Source organism: Danio aesculapii, chromosome 20, assembly GCF_903798145.1.
Source record: "Danio aesculapii chromosome 20, fDanAes4.1, whole genome shotgun sequence".
NCBI lineage: Eukaryota > Metazoa > Chordata > Actinopteri > Cypriniformes > Danionidae > Danio > Danio aesculapii.
This window is the reverse complement of record NC_079454.1, coordinates 17,490,758-17,514,285: the sequence shown is the minus strand read 5'-3', so window position 1 is coordinate 17,514,285 and position 23,528 is coordinate 17,490,758. Positions and strand designations below refer to the sequence as shown.

The window sequence follows — 23,528 nt, the reverse complement described above, 5'->3', positions numbered from 1 at the left end:
TTACTTTAAAAAGTGAGTAAATCCATTGTACCTTGGAACGCTTAAGTTGACATTACCTAATTTTTGTAATTATGCACATAATTCATTCAGTTAATATTTTCAATTTAAGTAAAGTGAACTAATCACTTTAAAAGCAATGGGTTTTTGAGAAAGTTCAAGATATTTAATTTGAGTTGGAATTTTACGTGATTTAAAAAACATTACACAAGTATTCTAGAGCAAGTGATGTGATACTTCGCATTTGGCTGTATGATAAAAATCCATATTGCTTCATATAGTATATTTACTATGTACCACATCTCCTATAATGCATGGTTATTTTGCGATCTAGCTCAAACTTATTTTGACCAAATTTTGGAGAATGGTAATGATTTTTGTCTGATGGTATCTGTCTTTTTATTTACGTTGATGGATTTTTTTTAACTTAATAAGGATTCCTGTTCAAATAACCCACAGAAGTAACATTTATTTTACATTTATGCCAATACATGCATTTATTTATTACTTAATATGAGTTATAACCTGCCGTTTGAGGTCTGCCATGACGCTGAAGTGAAAATAAGTTTGAGACCTCTGCTTTAGTACAAAATTCAATTATCTATTTTAAAAAAGGCAATGCTCTATCAAACATGTCTGTGCTGGAAGTAATTTTGGCAGTAGATTTGGTGTATTTTAGTAATGGCTATCATTAAAGTTATTAAGCTATAATCAGTTATTAAACTCCATAATTAAGGTGTCTAATTTTTATTCTCACATGTCCTTACAAAGTGCAACACAATACTCAATACACAATGAAAGTGTCAATACTTTGAAATAAAACAGAAGATAACTTAAGATAATATAAAATCTCATTATTCCTCATTATTATTAATACAAAGTGTCAGAGCAAAGCAATGTTTACTCCTCTACTGAGCTCATATTAGCAAGGCAAAAGTAAAAAGAGCTCTTGCATAGACTGTTGAGAGGGTTAAAGAATAGTGTTTCTCTTGTCAGGGATTTCTGTGGGCATCTTCTGGACATGCTCAGTGGGTCAGAGAGAGAAAAGATACACACCTTTGGCTTAGGGGGCTCTGTAGTGGGTGTGCTGCCCTCCTCCTTGTGCTCAGCTCTCTGTTTGGGATCGGTGGGCATCATGGTGTCCCCTGAGCCTGTCATGGGCCCTACAGGAGATTCAGACCCTTAGTCCTGCACCATCCAGAGATCTGCACAACATCTCATCAACACCCTCCAAACAAAGGAACTATATACTGTAACTGATCTCATTCCTTAGTGAAAGCAAAAGAACGACCATTTTTTTCAATAAATGTTGAATGCAACATTTAGAAGGCAATTTTAGATTTAAGTTGTTTTGTTCACATTGTTCATTTAATTTTAATTTACTAAATAAGGGATGCATTACCAGCGCTGGTGAACTAGGCATGGGCCGGTATAAGATTCTGAAGGTATGATAACCTTGCATAAAAATATCACGGTTTCACGGTATCACAGTTTTGGGGTTACTGCTCTAAAATATATTCTTTTTAAATGTCTGGGTAAGAAAAAAAAAACGTTTTTTTCCCATTTTGAAAACAATATATTAAATGTTTTGAAAGATTTATAATATTTTGGAGCAGTAAACATGTCAGGCTAAATAATTCAAATGAATCATTGACTTCTGTTGTCTTTATTTGTCTCAAAAACACAATTTAACAATTCTTAACAATTTAAGACGGCATCTTTGGATATTTTTTCTGCTAAAGATACCGTTGTACAAAAAAAATAATAAAAAAAAAAAACATTTTTTTACACATACCTTAGGAACAGTATTACAAACCTTGACTTTTTCAAACTGCAGTGTACCAGTTATCGTCCAATGCCTATGGCCAACTAAGATCGCAAGTTCCATCCTTACAAAAAGTGGTTTGGCGATTCTGTATTTTCCGAATCCATCATTTCAATGAACATTCAGAAACAATGTCACAAACTTGTGTGCTTGGATATACACCTCTAGAGCTGAAGTAAAAGCATAGCTCCTGGTTTGGTGAAGAATTTTATTGTAAGTACATTGCGTGTAATTTCTAAAATGAGTGTAAATTCGTTTAATAAAATGTGTAATGTATTTTGTTGTTTGTTCTACATAGCTTAGTTCCACACAATCGATTTGTGTTTGGACAACATGAATGAATTAAGTTAACTTATTAGTTTTAATGCATTTGAGTAAATTGAATGGAAAACAATTAAGTTGTCCTCAAAAAACTCAAGAACTGTGTTGTTTCACCTCATTTTAAACACAGTTTGAACAAGCAGCAAACAAAGTTTTTTGAGTGTTTTGAATTGAGAAAAACTGCTAGATTAAGTTCAGTGAACTTGAAAATGTAAATTAATGAATTTCAACTAAACTTCGCAAGTTCTGCTTACTTAAAAATATAAGTTAACGGATTAAAACTAGACTTTGCAAGTCCAGTTTACTTGAAATAAGAAATTGGGTCAACTATTTCCTCTGTCAACAAAACATTTTAGGTTGAACTTAGACAATTTAGTCAATGCAACAAGATGACCTGACTAAAGGCCGGCTGACACTGTATGATTTTTAATAATCCTAAACGATTGTAGCATATCAGACTGCATGAACATGGCTCCCATGTCACACTGTAAGATCTCAGCTGTCATAAAGTCAGACTGAACGACAATGAAGACGCGTCAAACTCGAAAGAAAACGACCCTGGAGTTTGACTTCATCCATCCTTGATACTTTTACTATCCCACGTTCTGAAATGATTCCTCACAGCAAACGTAAACAATTTGTAGAGGTAATTTTGCACACGGCGAGTCTCAATTATAAAATCAGGAAGAAAAAAACTGTTTTGACATTTCCCCGCGGTCATTTGGATTGTCACAAGGATTGCGTCATCAGATTCAGCGCTCCTATTGGTTCTTGGATTGACACTCATCGCAGCTGTTGTCACACTGCAGGAAAGTGTCTGAAATCTTCGAAAACTTTATCGGAGGGAAAATCTGATTGCAGCAGGCATTAAGCGGCTGTCTGTGAACGTGTCAAACCAACGATCAAAGACCACAGATTTTAGCCTAGGATTTTAGGAATCTTCCCAAATTTGTCTCAGATGACAAAATCGTGGCTGAAATCTCACCATGTAAGCAGGGCTTTAGTCAAGTCAACAAAACATGATTTTAAAAGATGAAAGTTGTCTAACCATTTTCTCATTTTATTACAGTTGACTTTAACAATCTTGCTGTTAACAATTCTGGTCACTTCTCAGTGTACTCTAAAAACATATATGCCATTTTGAACACAGCCATGGCTTGTGACTTTTATGATTTACATTACAAGCTAAAAGTGTCATTTTTGAAGACTGGGAAAACTAAACATACAGTTAGGTATATGCATATACAAATGGTTTTAATTTACGTTTAAAAGTATCTTTTTATATCTATACCGTATGCAACATTTCTGCAGTATTGTTAGTACAGTATGTCTATACTATTACAAAATGTAAACAATCCAAATGTATATTTATAGACAGCAAATAAATGAAACTTTTTTTACATGTCACTGTATGACCATATATTTGATTTGTAAATGAGATTAGGCTACGTTATTGTGAGTGGTTTTATGCTTCGTCTACACTAGAAGAAAATAAATTTGGAATGTTCTCAATAAATATATATATAAAAAAAAAACGTCTTGTTTCAATTAGGTATAGAGGGGACAAGATAAATCAATGCAAGCAAACAAGCTAATTGTTTATTACTCAAATAACTCATATGAAATAAAAAAAACAATTAAATAGAAATAAATAAATACATAGAGTTTGTGTTTACACAAATATACACTTGTCGCTACATTGTTTATTTCCTGAAGGATGTATTGTACTATGGTACTCAACTGTGTGTTATGTCGTTTTTTGGGCAGTGCACTCCAGGTCTTATTGTTTAGAAATTCAAGATATTTTGAGGATGGAAAACTCACAACTATATTTGAGCCGTTTTAGAAAGTTCAGTAACAAATATATATTAAAAAATGACTTCCTTTAAACTAGATTAACTAGATGAAGCTTTAAACGTTTTTTTTTTTTGTTACTATTATTTTTAATTCATGCTTTTAAAGCAAGATTACATGCAAAAAGCATAATAGGACCCCTTTATTCTTTTAACTTGCACTGGAAACACGTACCTGTGGGCATTGTGTTGTAGGGGGGAACTTGAGGGGTCATCCTGGCAGAGCTATTGCTCGGTGGATGGCTGTAGGGGCCTCCGGGACCCATTCCAAGCATGTGGGACGCACCCTGATACCCGGCTGGCCTATGAACAAAAGAACACATAAGAACAAAAACACAATCGAAATGTAAAGAGTTGAATGGTAAGTTGTTAGTACACTTATTTTAATTTCTTCTTTTTTTCAGCTGGCAAGCAACACATATGCAGAGACAGCAGAGAGGGTTAAGGGATTAATACACATGTGAAAAGAAACAGTTTCCTGCATCGTTTGTAGTCCGTCTTGTCATAAATGAGACAGTCACAGAATCTACATGTCTACCAAGGTTAGATGCCATTTGTTTTACATCTCACGTATTACATTTTTTTCAACTTTAAGTTCCTGATTTTATCAGAACGCTTCACCAATTATTAATTATTAAATAATTAAAATGTTTATCTTTAATAAAATAAGACTCATCTTTTAAGTTTCACAGATAAAAGTATACAGGTTTGGAAAGACTCAAAGATCAAATAAGAATGTACATTTTCATTTTTTGGGGTGAACTATTCCGTATTTGGGTGAATCCACTTCACTTTAAGTTAAATCTACACTTTTCTTAGCGTAGTTCATGTTTCCAGTCCGAAATCATCAAAATTGCTTAAATCAAGAAGCATTTTTAGACAAGTCAAAAATATTGGGCCTTGTTCACTAACGCACGATAATGCGATAAACAATATTATTGTCATTTTAAGGCTATTTTATGCCACTCATTATACAGTTGAAGTCAGAATTTTTAGCCCCCCTGAATTATTAGCCCCCTGTTTATTTTTTTCCCCAATTTCTGTTTAACTGAGAGATTTTTTTCAACACATTTCTAAACATAATAGTTTTAATGACTCATTTCTAATAACTGATTTATTTTATCTTTGCCATGATGACAGTAAATAATATTTAACTAGATATTTTTCAAGACACTTCTATACAGCTTAAAGGGACATTTAAAGGCCTAACTAGGTACATTAGGCAGGTTATGGTAATTAGGAAAGTTATTGTACGTATTGTATAGTAACGATCGTTTGTTCGAAAAAACATCAGACAATAATAAATAATAATAATAAATGTTAACAAAAAAGTGCAAGGTAAAAAGTAACAGAGGCTGCGATATCTGCTACCAGATCTACTTTCAGTCGTCAGACACCAACATGAAAATATACTATAGTAATTTATAGTAAATATTATAGTTTTTTTTAACCATACTGACACCTGTGAAAGAAATAAAGATGCACAATCAGCTAAAATTTGAGAGATGCACAATCAGCAAAAATGTTGTAAAATTGGTCGTTATGTATGGGCGATACATATTGCATCACCAAAAATGATTGAGGTCATGTGCATGTGTTGTGCAATAAGCCGATATATTGATTACCGTGACAGGCCTACGTACAAATTTATGTGAAAAATGTGCGTATGAATGTTGAAATGTGCGGATAAATATGAAAAGAGTACACAATTATTAGTGAATGAGACCCATTGTCTAGTAATTTGTCAAATTTAAGTAGGTTTTTCCTTAAAGCAAGTAAAATAATCTCCCACTGGGGTAAGCAAATTATTTAGCTTGTTTTACTGAAAGAAAAACTCACGTAGACCTTTTTCTAAAAACAAGACACTAGGTCAATCACTAACCATGCGTATTCACAAATTTAAGCATGAAATATGTGTATGGATGTTTAAAAAAAACGTTCAAGCTAAAATTTATTTTAAGAAATAATTCAAGAATAACGTATACCACATGTAAGCAATAATGATGTATGTCTGGGGCCTCATAAACATCTATAAAGAACCCTACATATATAATCAGATGTTATTTACCGGGTAATTAAAAGGATTATATACAGTTGAAGTCAGAATTATTAGCCCCCCTTTGATTTTTTCTTTTTTAAATATTTCCCAAATGATGTTTAACAGAACAAGTACATTTTCACAGCATATTATGTTCAGAAATGTATTGAAAAAAATCTTCTCTCCGTTAAACAGAAATTGAAGAAAAAATAAACAGCAATTCTCGGGAGCTAATAATTCAGACTTCAACTCTATATATAATCCCCTATCCAACATCAAAACCTTCATTACCATTAAATCTTTTTAGTTTGTTTCTGTGTCATAATTGTCGAATCCTAATACATAGTTTGTCTTATAATTTTTTTCAGATTTTCCTTTTTATGGAGCTGGTGTGGGCACGTATTATGCAAATGAGTAATTTTGTTTAAGCGAGCACTCATTTTAGAAGACTCCAAATTCACTAACTGAAAAACGAGTTTAAGAACAAACTTATGTGCATATGCACATAATGTGAATTAGGTAGAAAGTATTTATGAGAAGTTCAAATGTTTGTATAAATATAAAAAACGTACGCAATTATTAGTGAATAAAACCCACTGTCTTGTTTTCAGAAAGAATATGTCAATATTAAGTGTGATTTTCCTTAAAACAAAGAAAATAATCTGCCAATGGTGTAAGCAAAAAAATATTACTGAAAAGCGAAAACAAGATTATTTTGCTTCCCCACTGGCAGATGTTTTAGCTTGTTTTAATGAAAAACCCACCTAATATTGACTTATTTTCTGAAAACAAGTCTTTTTTGTGTGTTTTAGGTATCTAGAAAATGTTTCTTGATTTAACAATTTGTAGATATTTGGACTAGAAACAAGACAAAAAAACTCACTTTCCTCTGGCTTAGTCCCTGATTTATCAGGGGTCGTCAAAGCGAAATGAACCACCAATTACTTTGGCTGTAGCCGCAAAGTCAAAAACTCTCAAGTAAGAAAAGCATTTTTTGCAGTCTACAGAAGATAATTTCTGTCAATAAATCTGCTTTTTTTTTCTTCAGGGGATGCATCTCCTATCTTTGTAGGAGCTACAATGCATCCAGAAATAGCGCTTCACTTTTTCCACATTTTTTCATGTTGCAGCCTTATTCCAAAATGGATTAAATTAATTTATTTCCTCAAAATTCTACACACAATAGCTCATAATGACAATGTGAAAGAAGATTTTGTGAAATTGTTGGAAATTTATTTAAAATAAAAAACCTAAACAAAAAAAAAAAAAATCACATGTACAGAAATATTCACAGCCTTTGCTCAATACTTTGTTTATGCACCTTTGGCAGCAATTACAGCCTCAAGTCTTTTTGAATATGATGTCTTTGGGAATTTTTACCCATTCCTCTTTGCAGTACCTCTCAAGGTATCAGGTTGGATGGGAAGCGACTGTGTACAGCCATTTTAAGATCTCTCCAGAGATGTTCCATATGATTTGGGTCTGGGCTCTGGCCGGGCCACTCAAGGACATTCACTGAGTTGTTGTGAAGCCACCCCATTGATATTTTGGCCATGTGCTTTGGGTCATTGTCCATGTGGAAAATGAACTGTCGCCCCAGTCTGAGGTCAAGAGCACTCTGAATCAGGTTTTCATTCAGGATGTCTCTGTACATTGCTGCATTCATCTTTCCCTCTATCTACTCTTCCAGTTCCTGCTGCTGAAAAACATCCCCACAGCATGATGCTGTCACCACCATGCTTCACAGTAGGGATGGTATTAGCCTGGTGATGAGCGGTGCCTGGTTTTCTTCAAATGTAACGCCTGGCATTCACTTCAAAGACTTCAATTTAAGTCTCATCAGACCAGAGAATTTAGTTTTTTTATGGTCTGAGAGTGATTCATATGCTTTTTGGCAAATTCCAGGCAGGGAGTGACTTCCGTCTGGCCACTCTACCATACAGGCCTGATTGGTGGATTGCTGCACAGATGGTTGTCCTTCTGTAAGGTTCTCCCCTCTCTCCACAGAAGAACACTGGAGCTCAGACAGACTGACCATCGGGTTATTTACCACCTCCCTGACTAAGGCCCTTCTCCCCCGATCACTCAGCTTAGATGGCCGACCGGCTCTAGGAAGAGTCTTGGTGGTTCCAAACATCGGATGACGGGGGTCACTGTGCTCATTGGAACTTTCAGAGCAGCAGAAATTTTTCTGTAACCTTCCCCAGCCTTGTGCCTCGAGACAATCCTGTCTCGGAGGTCTACAGACAATTCCTTAGTCTTCATGCTTGGTTTGTGCTTTGATATGCACTGTCAACCCTGGGATCTTATATAGACAGGTGTATGCCTTTTCAAATAATGTCCAATCAACTGTATTTACCACAGGTGAACTCCAATTAAGCTGCTGAAACACCTCAAGAATGATCAGTGGAAACAGAGTGTACCTGAGCTCAATTTAGAGCTTCACGACAAAGGCTGTAAATACTTCTGTACATGTGATTTTTCAGGTTTTTTATTTTTAATAAATTTGCAACAATTTCAAAAAATCATTTTCACATTGTCATTATGGGGTATTGTGTGTAGAATTTTAAAGAAATAAATGAATTTGTTTCATTTTGGAAAAAGGCTGTAACATAAAAAATGTGAAAAAGTAAAGCGCTATGAATAATTTCCGGATGCACTGTATATATGATCACTCTTATATATGAGCCATTATGAAGGAGAAAGTAGAGGCTAGTGCAGAGCGCTTGTGTGGTTTCTAGTGGATGCGAGCAGACTCAAGCAGAGTAAAGCCGTCCAACCGGGGTTCAGAGCTCAAACCTACCCATACAGCTCAGCGTGAGGCTGCCCTTGGCCTTGCCCAGAACTGTAGTGAGGGTGATGGGGGTGAGGGAGAGGGAAGGAAGCTGACGGCCGCCCCCCAGGCCCAGAAAGGCCCGGGTAAACAGGGGACCTGCCAAAAGGAGGCCTGAAGCAGGGGGAAGAGCATTAAAGTCTCCTTGGTGTTGGTTTACTTTCTATACAAAAGACAACTCAAAAGTTTAGCGATTAATTACATATTTTGGCCCTGTCCCAAATGTTCCTTTCAGCATTATTTGGTGACTGAATTATCCGTCAAGTAGAGGCCGACCAGTGAGAGATAAGCAAAATGATGTATTGAGGGTGAGAGTTAAAAACGAGGACCGATCTGAATCATAAATGTTTGAGGAAGATATGTTGGATGTGATAAAACAGTAATAATGGGGTTACGAAGTAGTCAACAAATAAACACAATAAACAGCAATGTTAAAAATATCCAAAGAAAAATAGGAACGTTATTATAGAGGTATGATTAAATGTAAAGTATTTAGACTAAGGCTGTCAAAGTTAACATGTTAATAATGTGAATTAATTTTAAAGGCATCAATTTTATTAAAGTGTGATTAACCCTTGCGTATTGTTCAAATGGACTACCTTGGCTGCAGCACATGCAATAATATTACGGAGCACCTAAAAACAAGATGGTAATGGTCTAATCCAATTCAACGATTTATGCTAAGCTAAGCTAATGGCCCATTTCCTGTGACTGGTACAATACGGTATGGTACGGGGCGGTACGGGTCACCTTTATCGGGCTTGCATTTCCACTGCCAAAAGTGTACCAATAGTGTGGTGTAGGACAGAAAGTTTTAGTCTCGCTTGAGGAAATCTCACTCAAAGTAAAGCTGTATGGGTTGTTCACATCATATGAGAGGCACTTCACAAAACAGCTTTAAACACATACATACTTGTGACTTACTGTAACTTCATTAGAACTGCAGATTAATGAAAAAATGTGAAATAGCCTACTGTGAACTCTGCGATTATATAAAATAAATAAATAAATGCAACATATATATATATATATATATATATATATATATATACACATACAGACCCTTACAGGCTGTGAAATGTTACCAATTATAGAAAAACTACACACAACATACATTTAGCCCTTATTTGGGTTCAAAAACAACACGCAACGTATAGCCTACAGTCAGCGCAAACCTCTCATCTTCACCAGCACATGTAACCTCTTGTTCCGTCATTCCGAGTTCATAATAGTCCAAAAGGTGATGATAATAGTTATAGATGGAAGTCTGTTCATGTTTTAGGCTGCTGAAAGAATCATTTGCTGTTTTTTCTGGCTTTTCCTTTATTTTTTTGCACGTCAATCTCACGTTTGTCTGTTTCTGAAAGGATCGGATTTTAGAAGCACTTCAATAATCATGCGCACGTTATTATCATCAGCTCAAGAAATTCGTTATTTCAATTATAGACACGCACGCGAGCGAACGCGAGAAAGTGAAACCGCTCGCACATTTAGACGGCCTCGTAAAATAACAACAGGCCACAGTAGATTTTTTTCTTCTTGGCTTTGTGGCTGTTCATCAAGGCAACAACAAAGTTTGTTTGAGCTCTGGATGACCATGGGTCGTTTTAATATGTATATATTATTACGGTGTAATGTTTCGGCTGTGTATTTAAAAATGGCGGTTTCTTTGTTTTTATTCTCCTGCTAATGTACGCGTTAGTGACGTTTCTCTGTAAACCAATATCGTTCAGCTGCGCGTCTAGCTCCGCCTTTTGATACCTTTTTGCCATGCTAGGTACCCTTTGGAAACGGTACCAAAAAAGTGTTACAGTACGGTTCGCTTTTTGGTACCTTCTGACAGTGGAAACGGCCATGAAACCATACCGAACCGTTCCGTATCGTACCGTACCATTCAATGAAAACTGGCCATAAAAGTGCCCACCCAAGACCCAGAGATCGGCTGAATGGAACAAAAAATTGTAAAGCTCAACTGTTAAAGTCTTGGAGAATTGTAAATTGAACCTATTTCCAAAAACAAAAAATAAAACTGGAGAGTTCCTTTAACAATTGATGCACTTAATTAAGACTCTGATTTACCTGGCCTGGCCCGAGGGGACGAGGTTCTGCTGGGCAGATACAGGGCTACTCTCATGGGGTTTGCGGCTAACATTGGGTGGAGGTGGACCCATCCCAGGGCCAGCAGACTGAGGCATGTTGGGAGAGGTTGGAGCAACACTGCTGGAGCCCGCTGGGTATGGCCTGCCACCAGCCGCATGTCCTGGACCTCGAGCTGTCGTCATAGAGCCACAGGGTTGCCCTGGACCTTGGCCATGCATTGGACTGCTGGCATTCATGCCAAGACTGTTGCCCATGCCTGGACCAGGGCCACTGTAGTTGGCACCCGGTGCACCACCATAGTTAGCAGGACGTGGGTAGTTACCTGGGGATAAAACAAGTTAATTAAATGTAGAAGCAGCAAATCAGGAAGCATAATAAAATAGAAAAGCTAAGCATGACCCCTTAAAAAGGGAAAACAGTTCAACTTAAAGAACTAGTTCACCCAAAAATGAAAATTCATCATCATTTACTTACTCTTTACTTGTTCCAAACTTATTGTTGAACAATAAAGAATATATTTTGAATAAAGCCAAAAACCAGGAACAATTGGCTTCCATGATATTTGTTTTTCTTACTTTGAAAGTCCATGGTTACAGGTTTTCAGATTTCTTCAAAATATCTTCTTTTGTGTTCAACAGAATAAAAAAAGAAAGGTAAAATACAGAATAAATTTACAGAATAAAAAATAAAGGTTTGACACTACTTGAGGGAAAGTAAATAGTGAGTTAATGTGTTGGTGAATTATCCCTTTACTCAATAGAAATTACTTTAATATAAGGTTGTTTTTAGCAATTGGAGCAATTTGTGAACAATTATCAACCACATGTTGTTTTTTGTCCTCCGGGTGCTCTGATTTCCCCCACAAGTCCAAAGACATGTGGTACAGGTGAATTGGGTAAGCTAAATTGTCCGTGGTGTATGTGTGTGACTAAGAATGTATGGGTGTTTCCCTGTGATGGGTTGCAGCTGGAAGGGCATCCGCTGCGTAAAACATAAGCTGGATAAGTTGGCAGTTCATTCCACTGTTGCGACCCCTGATTAATAAAGGGACTAAGCCGAAAAGAAAATGAATGAATGAATGTTGTTTTTTGCTGACAATTTTGGAAGCTTCTTTACATTTTGAAGTGAATCGCAATTTAATAGATTCTTCATCTAATCTTGTGTTCTATAGAGAGAAAAAAGTCAAGCAGGTTTGAGGTTATATAAATATTTATAAAGGATGCCATGAATGTAATTTTGGGGGAAAAAGTAAGTAGAGTTCTTTTTAAAGGCATAGTTCACCTCAAAATTTAAACTCTGTCATAATCTACTCACCCTTTACTCGTTTAAAACATTTCAGTTTCTTTTTTTCTGTTGAACCAATACAAGATATTTTGAAGAATGATGAAATCATGTAACCCTTTACTTTGATAGTATTTTTTTTTCCATCTACTTTGGATGCTAATAGTTACAGGTTTTCAGCTTTTTTCAAAATATCTTCATTTCTAAACAAATAAACGTTGGTACTCTTTATTTAGCCACATTAAGGCCCAGTCCCAGTTCTACCCCTTAGCCCTAGCCCTGACCCCTACCCCACATTTTGCATGTTCAGGTGAAGAGGTAGGGGTGTCCCAATTATCTTTAGCTTATAGGTGTAGGGCTAAGGGAAGGGCTGGATAGCCCTTGAAACTGAGATTTTTCAGGACCACACTCAAAACCAAGGGGTACAAAAATTTCCATCTTCAATGGCACCATGACTGCACATAGAAGTAAGGAAATGCACAAATAAGTATTTTTATATATATAGTAGTCCCACAACATACTTTCACATCTGTCCATCGATGACACTGGAATACCCTGTCAGAAAAGTCTAGTGGCTGGGAATTACCTTTATACAGTGTCTGCTATAATGTTAATGTTGTTTTTGTGTGTTTACATAGATGAATATGGCCACAGTGTAAATGCACAGTACAGTTATGAGTTTATTGACACATTATATCGTTATGATAAGATAATGTCATTGCTTTCTGCGATTTCCTTAAGATAAATCCAAACAAATTACACAACTAGAATAACTACAGAAGTCGCAATCGTCGATCTCATATGAAGTAAGAACTCACAATGACATAAGATGACGTGTGCAGGTGTTAGTGGTATCCCATTTCCTAGGGGTACATTTTGAAACCCTTGCCCTTCACACTCTGTTTCAAGGGCCAAAGGAAAGGGGTAGGGGTAAAAAATAGAATTGGGATTGGACCTCAGTACTATGCACAAACATAAAATGGTGGTATGGGTAGGTTTAAGGCTAGGTAGGATGAGTTGTAAGAGATGGTCAACAGTGTAATTATAAATGAATTAATTGAATAAATAAATGAATGAATAAATTACCAAAATTAATTACAGATGTAATAACATGCTAATCATTTTAAAAAATAAGTACAATGTATTTTCCAGTAAAGGGTTGCAGCTGCAAGGGCATCCGCTGCGTAAAACATAAGCTGGAATAGTTGGTGATTTATTCCACTGTTGCGACCCCTGATAAAGAAGGGAATAGGCTGAAAGAAAATTAATGAATGAGTATAATGTATATACATAATAAGTTGATTGTACCAAATAATTAGTTTAAATGTATGTATAGTAGTTAATGTAACAATATAAAATGTAACCAGAAACGCATAAAGGTTTGGAACCACTTAAATGTGAGTAAATAGTGAGTCAATTTTTACTTTTGGATGAACTTTCCCTCACTGTAAAAAATGCTAGATTTGTATGGAGAGAACATGAAGGAATTAAGTTAACTTACTTTTTTTTATTTTTTTGTTTTTACAAATTTAATGAGATTGAACATAAATTAAGTTGTTACAAAAAACCCTCAAGAATTGTGTTGTTTCAGCTCAATTTAATTAAGTAGTTTGAAAAAACATCAATCATAATTTTTGGAGTGCTTTTATATCATATTGGCATTTGAAATCAAGCATACACCATTCTTTTCTCTCTACTCGAATGATCTGATCTTTTGTAGGAGAGCACTGGAAGCCAGTGACGGCTGGACGCATTTCAGCCAAACTGACATTCTTCAAAATGAGTGTGAGACCAAAGCCCCCAGCAGGCCATCAGAGAGCCCGCTGTTAATGAAGTATGTCTCCTCATGACATGTTTCAAGAGCAACAGTCTGAGGACTTTCAGCCTGACAACCACTGGACGCCAACTTTTCCTCGTCAAGTTTCTCAGGGGACGAGACATCATGTTCACCACGTGGACTTCCTCCTAAGATGCTGATGTGCATAATGGGCATAAATTTAATCGTGCCCAGATCGCTGCTTTGGCAGGAGGAGTTTGCCAAGCAGCGTTTCAGTCACAATTAGAACTGGGATTTCCACTCCTCGAGCTGTCGAAAACGTTGAGATCTCGCGCTCGTTCAGGTTTCAAGAGTTCCCCGTGGAAATCAGAGAGTCTTGGCGTGTTTTCCTCTTTCCCAATGTATTCCAAAAACACATGAAGCAGGTTGAGGGGAAAGGGAAGGAATGAGGGGGGATGCTGGCTTCTTGCCCCCGTTCTGTAGTTACACCGAATCGAGACCCTTAACAAGCTCCTTCACGGTGGGAAGGACAGGCACTGCAGCCTGCAAGGATGTAGACGTGGAACCTGGAACAATGCCAATTACACAGAAATGCCCAACCGCTGTCAGACACTCTATAGCGACTTTCCTCCAGCCTTGTTAATCCCAACATTCCCTCAGGTGAAAGGAGGGAAAGGTGCCATGAATGTGAAGGATGCCCTTCTGACAGTGCCGTGACCAATGCAGAGAAGACATAAGGGCATGGAAGCACAATTTGATGCCAAAAAAGATGTACATCTCACCCTTGATTCAACGACCTCCTCCGTGTTTATGAAAATCAGCTACAGAAACTGCCAAAGCTTGTTCCAACACAACAGGACTCAAAGGCTTCCCTGCTTTCAACTCAATTTGCATCAACAACTTAAGCTCTGAGTCCAAGGCCATTCTCTGTTGAAGCGGAGTTGATCGTGGAAAAGGGGATTTTTTTCCTTGCTCGTTTGAAATGAGATCAAACACGCGTAAGCCCAGCCTCATGCTAAAGAGCTTTTAATTATAATAAACATTCTGTACACCAAAATAGAGACTGTTTACGTCATACACAAAAATAATTAATTTGTACTCGGATAGACAGATTCAAAAATATGAAAGATAAGAGAGGTATATAGAGGGGACGGATGGACGGATGGATGGACAGATGGATGGGTGGATGGATGGACAGATGGACGGATGGATGGATGGATGAATGAATGGATGGATGGATGGAAGACAAGAGAGGTATTTAGAGAAGACAAATGGATGGATGGATGGATGGATGGATGGATGGATGGAAGATAAGAGAGGTATATAGTGGAGAAAGATGGATGGATGGATGGATGGATGGATGGATGGATGGATGGATGGATGGATGGATGGATGGATGGAAGACAAGAAAGGTATATAGTGGAGACTGATGGATGGATGGATGGATGGATGGATGGATGAATGGATGGATGGATGGATGCGAGGATGGATGGGTGGATGGATGGATGAAAGATAAGTGAGGTATATAGAGGGGACAGATGGATGGATAGATGGACGGATGGATGGATGGATGGATGGATGGATGGATGGATGGATGGATGGATGGAAGATAAGAGAGGTATATAGTGGAGACAGATATATGGATGGATGGATGGATGGATGGATGGATGGATGAAAGATAAGTGAGGTATATAGAGAGGATGGATGGATGGATGGATGGATGGATGGATGGATGGATGGATGGATGGATGGATGGATGGATGGATGAATGGAAGGAAGATATGTATGTAGACGAGACAGATGGATGGATGGATGCAAGGATGGATTGATAGGTAGATGGGTGGAAGGATGGATGGATGGAAGACAAGAGAGGTATATAGAGAAGACAAATGGATGGATGGATGGATGGATGGATGGATGGATGGATGGTTGGATGGAAAATAAGAGAGGTATATAGAGAAGACAGATGGATGGATGGATGGATGGATGGATGGATGGATGGATGGATGGATGGATGGATGGAAGGAAGATAAGAGAGGTATATAGAGAAGACAGATGGATGGATGGATGGATGGATGGATGGATGGATGGATGGATGGATGGATGGATGGATGGATGGAAAATAAGAGAGGTATATAGAGAAGACAGATGGATGGATGGATGGATGGATGGATGGATGGATGGATGTGATGATGAGAGCCTGCACAAGTGAAACTGTATTTTTTCATTAGGCTGCATAATGAAGCACTTTATTTTAGAAATGCACTCTAATCTAAATGTAAGTTTAAAATAGTCCTTTAAACAATAGAATTCAAATAAATACGGTAAAATATCATAAATTAGAATTAAAATATGAAACGATGAAATGATATGACACTGTGGGGGATATATATTGAATAAATATATTGGACTTAATAGATTCATCTAGTCACTTAAATGACTTTGTGTAGCATATAGTGTAGCATATTTGGTTTTAGTATCATGCTAAGAAACATTTTAGAGGCAGGGAGAGAGTAAATGGTCAGGTCGAAAGGAAGGAAAGCTGAATGCAGCATAATACAAAGACATCCTTACTGAAAGCCTGCTCTAGAGCACTTAGGCTGTACAGAAGGTTGACCAGGACAATGATATGGTGCGCACAGCCAAGCTAATGCAAGAGTGGTTTGGGGGCAACTCTGTAAATGTCTTTGAGAGGCCAGAGCCAAACAGAAAGCCGACAATGGATTGAATGGATAGACCCCAATCCCAATCCAATGACAGTATAGAGTTCCCATCAATATACTGGGGCGTTAAGACCCACACAGACCACAGGTTAAGCATGGCCTCACTACCTAGCTTTCCCATGTGGTCTCCCATCCAGGTACTTTTTCGTTCCACACAGACAGATATATTTCAAATGTTTATTTCCTTTAATTTTGTTGACATCTTTCTCAGAAAATTTGTATAAATCTTGTCCAACTGAAAAGTATGGCCATATAATTCTAATTATATGACCAGCATTTGTATTCATATATATATATATATATATATATATATATATATATATATATATATATATATATATATATATATATATATATATATATATATATATATATATATTGGGTAACAAACACCTGACAATGCAACAGCTTCACACATATGACTGTAGATTTGCATGTATAAAAGTAGGACATTTTCAAAATTGTATGTTTAAAAAAACTGCTCAAGAAAATAAGCTTAAATTTCCCCTTTTTCTATTTGATCCATCCATCCATCCACTTAACAGTCTCAAGCAATTATGCAAATAATAATTATGTCAACATATTTTAATAATTTAGCACTTTTAAGTACTGATTACTTATGGTTACATTATGCTTGCATTAGCAAGAAAACAATGCATTTTTATTTATGTATTTCTATTATGATTCCAGACAGCTCCGTTTCACTTAGCATCATCGTAGTGAGCGAAACTTAGGCAAAAAGAAAGAGTTCTGCTCTTCTCTCTTAATTCAGTGGGAACAGTCAGTCGAGAAAAAAACTGTTCTTAGCAGACAGCGGATAAACAAAGTGAATAGCGGGAGCGATCGAATGCGGAAGAACACCCAGAAGGAGAAGGACTGAAGTAACAGAGCTGCTGTATATCCGCATCCATATGGGACGCTTCTGGGTCTGGACACGGACCTCTAACCGCCTGTTAGTGACCACTAATCTAGGCAATCTTTACAAAAACAACAAAAAAACGGCATTTGTTATGTTTGTGTATCTGAATTTACATCAAGTGTCTGTTGAAACACTGACGGCAATGCGCTGTGATTTGGCCTCACATGCGCATTTGCGCGTTATCTCCTTCAGTTGCCATGCAGAAACACCAGAAATTCCACACGCACACTGACATGTGATGTCAAAAACAGATTTACATACCAAGAGGTAATTGGACAGTTCTTCTCACGTGCAATGAATGGGACAGGTAATTGGAAGCGTACAAAGGCGGAACTGCTTTGTTGCAGTAGTTTTTATTAACTAAACAAATATTAATAATGCATATTCTGAACCATGGATAACAAGGCGCATGAACCGTGGAAGAACAATCGGACGATTCGATTTTTTTTTTTTTTTTTACAGAGAACCGTTGCATACCTGTTATATACAGTTGAAGTCAGAATTATTAGCCCCCCTGAATTATTAGCCCCCCTATTTATTTTTTCCCCAATTTCTGTTTAACGGAGAGAAGATTTTTTTAACACATTTCTAAAATAATAGTTTTAATAACTCATTTCTAATAACTGATTTATTTTATCTTTGCTATGATGACAGTACATAATATTTTACTAGATATTTTTCAAAACGTTTCTATACAGCTTAACAAGACATTTAAAGGCGTAACTAGGTTAATTGGGTTAACTAGGCAGGTTAGGGAAATTAGGCAAGTTATTGTATAACAATGGTTTGTTCTGTAGACTATTGAAAAAATATATAGCTTAAAGGGGTTAATAATTTTGACCTTAAAATGTTTCTTAAATTAAAAACTGATTTTATTCTAGCTGAAAAAAAAAAACAAATAAGATCTTCTCCAGAAGAAAAAATATTATCAGATACTGTGAAAATTTCCTTGCTCTGTTAAACATAATCTGAGAAATATTTAAAAAAGAAAAAAAATCCAAAGGGGGGCTAATAATTTTGACTTTAACTGTATATATAATGGAAAAATAATGATTTTTTTTTCCATAATCAAGAAGCCCTATACACTGGCTAGTTTCTCAGTAGACTTTCAATCATAATCCTCATTTACATAGTTGATGGAGAATTGGCTCTCAGCAGGGTGCCGTAACAGCCACACACTGATTCAAATCCCTGCTGAGTTAATGGCTTTACTGACTAGAAATCCACTTCTGTCCCATTCAAGATGATCGTTCCGTCAGTGAGGCGATCATTTGGTCATGGCAGTGACCAGTGAGCTCCTGAAGAACAGCTGTTGAACAACTCTGACCACAATCTAGTTGTTTAGGGTCGACTAATGTGATGTTGCCTTCACACACATCAACCAAAAATTGAGCAAAATGGGTGGCCATGATGTACGATACTGTGGCTTACATACAGTAAGACTTCGTACGTGAACAGGTAAACCAAACTAACAAAGGTCAACAACACGCAGTAAATTTAAAGAGATAGTTTACCCTAATATGTAACCTTCCTAATCATTTGCTCACAAGTGATTCTAAACTTTAAAAAAAGCAGTCACTGACAGCTATAGCAGGAACAAAAGATACTATGGAAGTCAGTAGCTGTTTCCATCAAAAGATGCTTATAAATTTATGTGCAAAACCTAAACATTTGTGAATAAAGTACAGTGAGCCAAAGAGAACAAATTTGTCACTTGCTGATAAACTGCCGCCAAAAATCAAAAAGAAAAACAGAATTTTGCCATTGCCACACTTTTGCCATTCCTATTATATACCAATTTAAAAATGACTTTGTTTCAGAAGGCAAAATGCAATAAATGCGCGGTGGCCTTTTTAAGCCACTATTGAACCACTTTGATGACTGACTTTGGCTGGGGGATTTTAGAATGAACAAAACAACATTTCAGATGTTTTACAAGGCAGTCCATCCATTGGTTTGTCCATTAATGCTATCTAATCTCACCCATTTTTGTGATCACATGATCTGTTAAAACGAAATAACATTACTTTTTTGATGCCCATGCTAGAATATATTATGTACAGTGCATCCGGAAAGTATTAATAGCGCCTCACTTTTTCCACATTTTTTCATGTTACAGCCTTATTCCAAAATGGATTAAATTCATTTATTTCCTCAAAATTCTACACACAATAGCCCAAAATGACAATGTGAAAAAAATTATTAAAAATAAAAAACCTGAAAAATCACATGTACAGAAGTATTCAAAGCCTTTGTCGTGAAGCTTTAAATTGAGCTCAGGTACATTCTGTTTCCACTGATCATTCTTAAGATGTTTCAGCAGCTTAATTGGAGTTCACCCATGGTAAATTCAGTTGATTGGACATGATTTGAAAAGGCATACACCTGTCTATATAAGGCCCCAGGGTTGACAGTGCATGTCAAAGCACAAACCAAGCATGAAGACAAAGGAATTGTCTGTAGGCCTCTGAGACAGGATTGTCTCGAGGCACAAGGCTGGGGAAGGTTACAGAAAAATTTCTGCTGATCTGAAAGTTTCAATGAGCACAGTGACCTCCATCATCCGTAAGTGGAAGATGTTTGGAACCACCAGGACTTTTCCTAGAGCTGGCCGGCCATCATTCTAAGCTGAGTGATCAGGGGAGAAGGGCCTTAGTCAGGGAGGTGATCAATAACCCGATGGTCAGTCTGTCTGAGCTCCACCGTTCTTCTGTGGAGAGAGGAGAACCTTACAGAAGGACAACCATCTGTGCAGCAATCCACCAATCAGGCCTGTATGGTAGAGTGGCCAGACGGAAGTCACTCCCCGCCTGGAATTTGCCAAATGGCATCTGAAGGACTCTCAGACCATAAGAAACCAAATTCTCTGGTCTGATGAGACTAAAATTTAACTCTTTGGTGTGAATGCCAGGTGTTATGTTTGGAGAAAACCAGGCACTGCTCATCACCAGGCTAATACCATCCCTACTGTGAAGCATGGTGGTGGCAGCATCATGCTGTGGGGATGTTTTTCAGCAGCAGGAACTGGAAGACTAGTCAGGATAGATGGAAAGATGAATGCAGCAATGTACAGAGACATCCTGAATGAAAGCCTGCTTCAGAGTGCTCTTGACCTCACATTGGAATGACAGTTCATTTTCCAGCAGGACAATGACCCAAAGCACACCGCCAAAATATCAATGGAGTGGCTTCACAACAACTCGATGAATGTCCTTGAGTGGCCCAGTCAGAGCCCAGACCTAAATCCTATTGAACATCTCTGGAGAGATCTGAAAATGGCTGTACGCCGTTGCTTCCCATCCAACCTGATCGAGCTTGAGAGGTACTGCAAAGAGGAATGGGCAAAAATTCCCAAAGACATTATATTCAAAAAGACTTGAGGCTGTAATTGCTGCCAAAGGTACTGTACATCAACAAAGTATTGAGCAAAGGCTGTGAATACTTCTGTACATGTGATTTTTCAGGTTTTTTATTTTTAATAAATTTGCAACATTTCAAAAAAATCTTCTTTCATATTCTCATTATGGGCTATTGTGTGTAGAGTTTTGAGTAAATAAATTAATTTAATCTATTTTAGAATAAGGCTGTAACATTAAAAATGTGGAAAAATTGAAGCGCTATGAATACTTTCTGGATGCACTGTATATGTGTTTCTCTTGTAGTTTATACACATTTTTTGCTTACCAGCTAAAAAGTTCATCCTACTCAAAATTGATGCGCATCCTGGTGTTTCCATTAGGCATTGTTAATGAGATATTCCAAAATGCTCATAAAAATGATCTACACATTCTTCAGTATATCTTCTTTTGTGTTTCTTTGTGTGTGAACATGCGGATGAAGAGTAAATCATGACAGAATTCATTTTTGGGTGAACTATCCCTTTAAAAAGGTAAAGCAGTTAAAACTTGATTATAAGAACTAATTTACATAAGATAATGCGCCACATTCATTCATTTTCCAAACTACTTGTTCAGTGTAGAGTTGTAGTGATGCTGAATTCTATCCCGATGTCTCTGGGATTTTTCGTGGATCCTATCAATCTGTGTAAACAATTCTGTGGCCGACCGGCGCAACAGCTCAGTCAGTGTCAGGTCCGCAACATTGCACCCCTGTTGTCCTGAGCCGGCTGTCAGTCATTTGAATGAGACGACAGGACAACAGGGACTATCAATCAAGCAGAGTGGAGGCCGTGACATTATAAAGGCACGCTTAGCAGCTATTCATTTATTACAGCGCTACACCATAACATTCATGATAAATCACTTCTGAGCTCTGATAATGGGCTCTGTTTCATAGACGTGCACAGCTGTAACAACAACGCAACAATTTGAGCATTAGTGCAACAAAAAAGTGACAATTCTATAAGCCTTTTCACTTGACGGCCATAGGGACAGTTCTCATATAAACTTTGACATGTTTGCAAGCAGAAAAAGCTGGCGATGTGAGTGTGTTACCTGAAGGGCCATACTGGCTGCTCTGAGGCCCGTAGGAAGGGCCCATCTGATAGGAGCCCACACTGTGGTGCATAGGGCCGGTCGGACAGGAGTGTGGAGACATAGAAGATCCAGGCTGCTGACCTCCAAACTGGGAACCAGGTGCATTGCGCTGCATGTTAGATGCAAATCCTATGAAGGAAATTACAACAGAGGGAAAGATTACATATATAACAGAAAAAATTTGCAGTGTACAGTTAAAAGTGCTGAAGTTAGTACTGAAATTCATATGACTGTGCATAGCGTTTAAAATATTTATTATTAATATATATATTTTTTCTGTATGAGTCACTAATATACAGTATATCAGTATGTATACTATTAAACAATATATGCAGTATCATTTATTTTCATTAAAAAATTTTCTGTTTTCTGTTTTACCAGAACAAGGAAAATAAATATATTTTAATCATTTATTTATAATTTCAATAAAAATGTATTTATTGTAATGTAAAGGAACATTTAAGTAGATGTATCTGTACTCTACTGGAGTATTTTTTTTTTTTCTCCTACTTCCACTTTTACTTCAGTACATATTTTCCATGAGTTTAATACTTTGACTTCGATAGATTTTTTATGTGCTGCGTCGTTACTCGTTATTAGGGGTGTCAAAATTATTGATATCGGTTCAGTAATAGACCATAACAGGTTATTACGTACTGATGTCATTTATCTCCTATGCGCGATGTCGCAGTAGAATACTATGGCGAAGGAGGCGAGGGCGAGAAAATAACACTCTTACTACAATGAAGGCGGCACAGCACACGAGCCGCTATTTCACTACTACGGAGAAATGCTGTAAAACTCCATCTCTGCCTTTCTCTCTCTCACTTTGGACGTTTGACCCACTGGCGTATTTGTAAGGTAACTTTTCCTCTCCTCTTGTGTGTTGCATGTGGATACATGTGGATCCAGATATGAGCTGAGCTGCAAGTTTTCTCCATTGTGTCTATTATGGCTTACCTGTGATAACCGCGTATTATGCGCATACAGACTGTAACTGGCTGTTCACCACCATCGGTGAACAGCGCTTTCATTTCTAAAGCCGATGCGGCCCTTTCTGTTGAGCAGGTAAAGACCTCGCCTGTCAGTGCTCAAAAAGCAAGCGGGATAATATTTACATTAGTTTATTTGCTATAAATGCTCATGCTGTCTTTTGTGCATTTGTTGGAGTTTTGTTTGATATATTCAGCAAGAGTGCTTTCTTTGAGCAGGTCAAATTAAGGGTACAGTTCATATATCTTACTGCTGTATTAAAGAACAAAATTGTATTACAAATAATATATAAATATAAATATATTTATAGATTTTAATTAAAAAATTCTTGTGTTGTGAAGAAAAAAATCGAATTATGTATGGAAAGCATCG

At 37.0% G+C, this 23,528-nt stretch overlaps 1 protein-coding gene across 3 annotated transcripts in view; it reads right to left on the bottom strand.

Annotated features, from left to right (window-relative positions):
• Positions 1–23,528, bottom strand: part of arid1b (AT rich interactive domain 1B (SWI1-like)) — a 160,423-nt gene that overhangs the window by 33,686 nt on the left and 103,209 nt on the right. For 2 of the 3 annotated variants that reach the window (XM_056445302.1, XM_056445303.1), the window contains exons 6-10: positions 22,122–22,292; positions 10,947–11,289; positions 8,838–8,981; positions 4,172–4,299; positions 1,054–1,160 (exon numbers count right to left, since the gene is read on the bottom strand). In XM_056445302.1, coding sequence (XP_056301277.1) covers positions 1,054–1,160; positions 4,172–4,299; positions 8,838–8,981; positions 10,947–11,289; positions 22,122–22,292 — 893 coding nt within the window. The remainder of the gene's footprint in view (positions 1–1,053; positions 1,161–4,171; positions 4,300–8,837; positions 8,982–10,946; positions 11,290–22,121; positions 22,293–23,528) is intronic. The other variant, XM_056445304.1, reaches the window with a different exon arrangement.